The 6,547-nt window shown below is 61.3% G+C and overlaps 1 protein-coding gene across 1 annotated transcript; it reads right to left on the bottom strand.

Moving 5' to 3' along the window:
• Positions 1-1,269: 1,269 nt before the first annotated feature.
• Positions 1,270-6,433, bottom strand: ZNF692 (zinc finger protein 692; the record flags this gene model as incomplete). The annotated part of the gene is made up of 8 exons (XM_026048356.1): positions 1,270-1,753; positions 1,975-2,074; positions 2,802-2,916; positions 3,373-3,451; positions 3,847-3,903; positions 4,459-4,774; positions 5,563-5,790; positions 6,402-6,433. Coding segments are annotated over 8 exons (1,411 nt in total), but the record flags the coding sequence as incomplete, so codon positions are not given.
• Between the last annotated feature and the right edge of the window lie 114 nt (positions 6,434-6,547).

The raw sequence follows: 6,547 nt of genomic DNA, 5'->3' as shown, positions 1-6,547 counted from the left end.
TTCCCAAGGGGACCTGCAAGTGGCTCCCGCTCTTCCCTCCCGGACAATTTCCTGACATTTTTCCCCTCATTTAACCTTTTCAGTCCTTTTTTACCCCGATATTTTTCCTCCCCGAGGCATCAACTGGCCAAAAGAACAATATTCCCCTCCTTTTCCCCCTTTTTTCCTCATTTTTCTCCCTTTTTTCCCCTCTCTAGAGCCCCCCTGCTCTGTTTTGCCCCCCAGAGCTCCGCTGCTTCCCGCTCCGCATCCCGACGGATTGGGAAAGCGGAGCAGAGGGAGGCCGGAGCGCCGCATCCCAACCCGGCCCCTTGCAGGTCCCCTCCTTCTCCTTTTCTTTCCCTCTTTTCCCAAATTTTCCATGTTTTTCCTCCCTCCCCTCTCCTCGTGTGTCTCTTTTTCCCGCCTTCTCCTAGGATTTTCCACCCAGGAAAGCGCCCATCCCATTCCCACGCTTCCCGTTGCACTAGAGAGCCAGTCCTCTCCTTTCCCGGATCCGAACCGCAGATCCCGGCGCATTCCCGAGCCCCGGGAGAGCAGATTTGGGCGCCTTTAGGGCCATTTGAACGATTCCGGGTGTTTTAAGCGCGGGGGCGTCTCGGCTCGGGAGCGGCCGGCCGGAGCGCGGATCCTCTCCCGCTTTTCCGTGTGTTTTGGCGCGCGCTTCCCGCCTCCCTCGGGTGATCCCTGCTCTTAGCCCTGGCCTCGGGGAGCGGGGAAATAAACGTTGCTGTGCAGAAAAAAAACACCCGGGAAAATTCCCTCGCTCCCGGCGGCTCCGCGTGCTCCGGATCCGCCTTTAATCCCTGGGAAAAGGCAGCTGGAAGAGTCGCCGGGGGCTCCGCTCCAGAGGGAGAAATCCGGCTGTGTCTGTGGATTCCTTTTGGGATTCCTTTTGGGAATGTCGGCCCCCTGCTCCCGATGGAAGAGCCGTTTTCCCTAGGGAGTAAATGGCCATTGCTGCTCCCTGGAAGGGAGATGATTCCCGGCCGGGATTTGGGGCTGGAAAAGGAGGATTTGGGACAGCGTCACCGGCTCCGCATTCCCCGTTCCTTTGATCCCGCCTCCTGCGCCATTCCTGGGTATTCCCTGGAATTCCCTCCCAAAAAGCCCAAATCCCCCTCCGCCCTGTCCTGGGATCAGCCCTGCCCTTTTCCCACTTCGCGGAGTCCCGATCCACCTGGGAAAAGCCAAATTTCCCCAATTTTGGCCCAGTTTTGGAGTAGAAAAAAAAATCTCTGAAATCCATGGAATTGGCCCCAAATAACTTTATTGGGCCAGTGCGGGAGCCGGTGTCTCCAGTGGCATTCCCGGCATCTCCGGAAGGATCTTGGGCCTTTCGGGCGGCATTCCCGGTGTCTCCAGCGGCATTCCGGCCGTCTCTGGTGGGATCCTGGGCGCCGCGGGCGGAATTCCCACTGTCTCCGGCAGGATCCCGGGTGTCTCGGGTGGCATTCCGGGCAGCTTTCCCGGCGACATTCCAGGCGGCATTCCCGATATCGTTCCCGGCGGCATTCCTGGCGGCGTCCCCGACTTTCCCGGTGATGTTCCCGGCGTTCCCGGCGGCATTCCCGGCGGCGTTCCCGCCGCTCCGGGGTGGCTCTTGCTCCGGTGCGCCGCCACGTTATCCCGCTTCTCGAAGCGCTTCCCGCACAGCTCGCACGGGAAGCGGTAGTCGGCGGCGGCGCCGTGCTTCCGCATGTGCCAGTTGAGCGACGCCTTCTGGCGGCACCGGAACCCGCAGATCTCGCACCTGCAACGGCCCGGAAAACCGGGAATGGCGGCGGGAAGCGGGAAAAGGAGCGAGGTCCCCCCCCTCGGCGACGCGAGCGGGAAAAGGAGCCGCTCGGAATGACCGGGAACGGCGGCTCCGCCGCATTTGGAGGCGCTGCCGCCGTCGGACCCGATCCGGCCGCGTCCCGGAATTCCGGAGCGGGATGCTCCCCGTTCCCAAAGGCGGGGAGCGCGACTCACTGGAGCGGCTTCTCTCCCGTGTGGATGCGCCGGTGGATGAGGAGGTTGCTGCTGGTGCGGAAGCGGCGCGCGCAGAACTCGCAGATGTAATCCCGCTTGTCTGCGGGAAGAGAAGGCGGGATTCGGGGCGAAAACGCGGGATTCGGGGCGAAAACGCGGGATTCGGGGCGAAAACGCGGGATTCGGGGCGAAAACGCGGGATTCGGGAAGAAGACATGAGATTGGGGAAGAAAAACGCAGGATTCAGGATGAAAACGCGGGATTCGGGACAAAAATGCAAGATTCGGGATGAAAACACAGGATTCGGGATGAAAACGGGATTCAGGTAGAAGACATGAGATTTGGGAAGAAAAGGTGGGGTTTGGGAAGAAAAGGCGGGATTCGGGACGAAAACGCAGGATTCGGGACGAAAACATGGGATTCAGGAAGAAAAGGCAGGATTCGGGACGAAAACACGGGATTTGGGATGACAACGTGGGATTTGAGAAGAAAATGCAGGATTCGAGAAGAAAACCTGGGATTCGGGACAAAAACGTGGGATTCAGGAAGAAAACGTGGGATTCAGGAAGAAAAGGCAGGATTTGGGACGAAAAGGTGGGATTCGGGAAGAAAACACGGGATTCGGGATGAAAACATGGGATTCGGGAAGAAAACGCGGGATTCGGGAAGAAAATGCGGGATTGGGGAAAATCCCGTCGGCGGGAAGCCACCGCAGCCCCCACGAGGAGACGGGAGCGGGAGAAGGCCGCCGGGAACACGAGGAGCATCCCGGCTTGCGGAGCGGCGCCGCCGGGATTCGCGGGAACGCGGGCGGATCCGGCGCTCACCGCTGTGCAGCTTCTCGTGCTCCTTGAGGTGCTTCCTGAAGTCGAAGGATTTGCCGCATCCCGGCTCCGGGCACGCGAACGTCTTCTGCTGCTCGTGCTGGTACTTGCGGTGGTGCTGGGAGCGTTTGGGCCCGGAAAGCGCGGGATGAGCCAAAACGCCCCGGAATGGCACTCCGGAGCATCCCGCCTCCCGGAGCATCCTGATTCCCGGAGCCTCCCGCTTCCCGGAGCATCCCGCTTCCCGGAGCATCCCGCTTGCCAGGGCCTCCCGCTTCCCGGAGCCTCCCACCTCCCGGAGCCTCCCGGAGCCTCCCGCTTCCCGGAGCATGCCGCCTCCCAGAGCATCCCGCTTCCCGGAGCATCCCGCTTCCCAGGGCATGCCGCTTCCCAGAGCATGCCGCTTCCCGGAGCCTCCCGCTTCCCGGAGCCTCCCGCCTCCCGGAGCATCCCATTTCCCAGAGTCTCCCGCCTCCCAGAGCCTCCTGTTTCCCGGAGCCTCCCGCTTCCCAGAGCATCCCGCCTCCCGGAGCCTCCCGCTTCCCGGAGCCTCCCTCCTCCCGGCCGCGCTCACGTTCAGGTACTGCCGGTTGGAGAAGATCTTCCCGCAGCCCTCGAAGTCGCACAGGAGCAGCTCCCGCTTCGCCGCCTTCCTGGGAATGCCCCCCCAAAAAAGCGGGAAGACTTCCTTGGGATTCCTTGGATTTCCCGGAGGTGGGTGGAGGCCCGAGGAGCCTCCATTGGGATTATCCCACGGGATGTTATCCTGCCCTGAGGAACCACTCAGCCATGTGTTCCCAACCGGAAAACCCTTGGGAATCCCATTCCCGATCCCATTCCCAATTCCGTTCCCAATGTCATTCCCGATGCCATTCCCAATCCTGTTCCCAATCATTTTCCCAATCCCATTCCCGATCCTGTTCCCAATCCTATTCCCGATCCGTTTCCTGATCTTGTTCGCAGTCCCATTCCTGTTCCCATTCCCGATCCCATTCCCGATCCCATTTCTGATCCCATTCCCGATCCCCTTCCCGGCGCCGCTCGCTACCTGATCCTCTTGGGGCCGATCTGGGCCGCGTCCTCGTCCCCTTTTCCCGCCTCGCGGCTGCCGGAGGCAAAAAAGTCAGGAATGGGAAGAGGCCGGGGAAGCCGCGGAGCCCCCACGGGACCAAAATCCATTTTTTTGCCCTTAAAAACAAGCCCGAGCCAATCGCTGGGACAAAAGTTCCCGCTTTTGCAGCGGAATTCCCTCAAAATCGCCCCCATTCCCACGCGCGTCGGGATCTCCCGGAGCTGCGGGCGGAATCCTGCGGGAATGGGCTCATCCCGTGGGAGATGGCTGAGGAAAAGCGGGAGAGGCTCCCGACTCACCGGCCCCTTCCCGCGCCGCCGCTTCCTTCCCCCTTCCCGGTTTTCCGGCTCCGGCCCCGCTGTGGCTCCCTGGGAAGCAGGAGGGAATGAGCAGGGAGAAAACCTGGGAAAACCGGGCAAAAAAAGAGGGAAAAGCCTCCCCCGGAGCGTCCAGAATAGGGGAAAAAAGGGATTTTTGAGCCCCAAAAAGCATTGTCGGGATGGGAAAAGCCGCCGGGATTGGGGACGATCGTGGGAATTCCGCGGCTCCCGTTTTTGTCGCGTTTCACCCCAAAAGTGGATCCCGGCTCACGGGGGCGGGGACGGGACGTAATTCCCGTCGCGCGGATCGTCGGCGAACGCCGGCTCCTCTTCCTCCTCCTCCTCCTCCTCCTCCTCCTCGGCAGCCGCTGGCGGCTCCGGCGCCTCCGGAGCGTCACCGCAGCCGGAATTCGCGCCGGGAAGGAAGGGCGGCTCGGGATCCACGGGGGGGGTTTCCCGGGAATTGCCTCCATCCGGCTGCGCTCCGGGAGCTGCAGGGACACGGAGCCAGGAACGCCGGAGAGGGCGGGAAGGGAAACGGAGGGTTATTGCAGGATATTCCAGGAAGCGGGAATTGCGTCCAGCTAAAGCTCCGAGGTGTTTGCGGCGGGGCAGGCGGAGCGGGAATGGGAGCGGGAATGGGAATGGGGGATATGGGGGTGAGAGATGGGGATTGGGGAGAGGGAATGGGGATTGGAATGGGAAGGGGGGATATGGGGAATTGGGGAGAGGGGATAAGGAATGGGGATAGGGAATGGGGGTGAAGGGTGGGAATTGAGAATAGGATGTGGAGATAAGGAATGGGAATGGGGGATAGGGAATAGGAATGGGGAATGGGAGATAAGACATGGGGATAGGGAATGGGGATAAGGAATGGGAATAGGGGATAGTGAATGGGGAATGGGAATAGGGAATAGGGGTAGGACATAGGGATAGGGAAGGGGAGTAGGGGAGAGGGAATGGAGAACAGGGAATGGGGGACAGGGAATTAGGGAATGGGGATGGGATAAGGGATGGCGATTGGGCATGGGGAATAGGGGATAAATAATGGGGATAGGAAGAAGGAATAGGGAATGGGAATGGGGGATAGGGGCTAGATGATCGGGATGGGGATAAGGAATGGGAACGGGATAGGGAATGGGAATGGGGAATAAGGGCCGGATGATTAGGATGGGGATAGGGGCTGGGGGATTGGAATAGGGAATGGGGACATCCCTAGGGATAACAGGGATGGGGGTAGTGCCGGAGCGCCATTCCCGGCCGCGGCGGGGCGGGAATTCACCCGGAGCGTGGCCGGGAGCCGCGCCGCGGGCGCTCCCCTTTCCCGCGGGCGGCGCGGCGCGGCGGCGCCAGGAGAAGCGGTGCCCGGCGCCGCATTCCCAGAGGAGCGTGCGGCGGGATCCCGGCGCGCGCCGCACGCCCGGCACCAGCGCGCAGCGGCGGCTGTGGCCGTGCGAGAGCAGCACGAGGCGCTGCAGCGCCGCCCGCTCCGCATCCGCATCCGCATCCGCATCCGCATCGGGATCCACATCGGGATCCGCCTCCGCATCCGCCTCCGCTTCGGGATCCGCACCCGGATCCGCAGCCGCCTCCGGCTCTCCTGTGGGACGGGAAACCACGGAAAGCTCGGCAAGTGGGATGTGGGATGAGAGATCCCAGGAAACCCCGGGAATTGGGGTGGGAGATCCTGGGAAACCCCAGGAATTGGGGTGGGAGATCCCGGGAATAGGGATGCAGGATGGGAAATCCCGGGAAACACTGGGAATCGGGATGCGGGACGCCCTTATAGAGACCCCACACAAACCCCTATAGAGACCCTAATGGCGGCCCTATGGAGAACCTACAGAAACCCCTATAGCAGCCCCATAAGAACCCTATAGGGACACTTATGGGGCCCTATAGAGACCCTAAAGGAGCCCCTACAGAACCCTCACAGGGATCCTATAGAAGCCCTTATGAAGACCCTTAAAGGAGCGCCTATAGAATCCCTTAGAGAGACCCTTAGAGGATCCCTATAGGAAGTGCTACAGAAAGTCTCATAGGGCCCCTATAGAGACCCTGGAGAAGCCGTTATAGAGACCCCCTATAGACCCCCTATAGAGACCCCTATAGACCCCTATAGACCCCCTATAGAGACCCCTATAGACCTCTATAGATCCCCTATAGAGACCCCTATAGACCCCTATAGAGCCCCTATGGGGGGACACGCACCTGGGCTGAGGACGCAGCCCTGGGCGCTGAACCTGAAATGGGGCGAAACGCCGGGAAACGGGTGAGCGGGACGGGCCCCTGTGCCCCCAGTGTGCCCCATGTCCCCCCAATGTCCCCCAGTGTCCCTGTGCCCCCCAATGTCCCCC

Source organism: Nothoprocta perdicaria, unplaced genomic scaffold (assembly GCF_003342845.1).
Source record: "Nothoprocta perdicaria isolate Ctin4 unplaced genomic scaffold, notPer1 scaffold_536, whole genome shotgun sequence".
NCBI lineage: Eukaryota > Metazoa > Chordata > Aves > Tinamiformes > Tinamidae > Nothoprocta > Nothoprocta perdicaria.
This window is presented reverse-complemented; position numbering and strand designations above follow the sequence as displayed.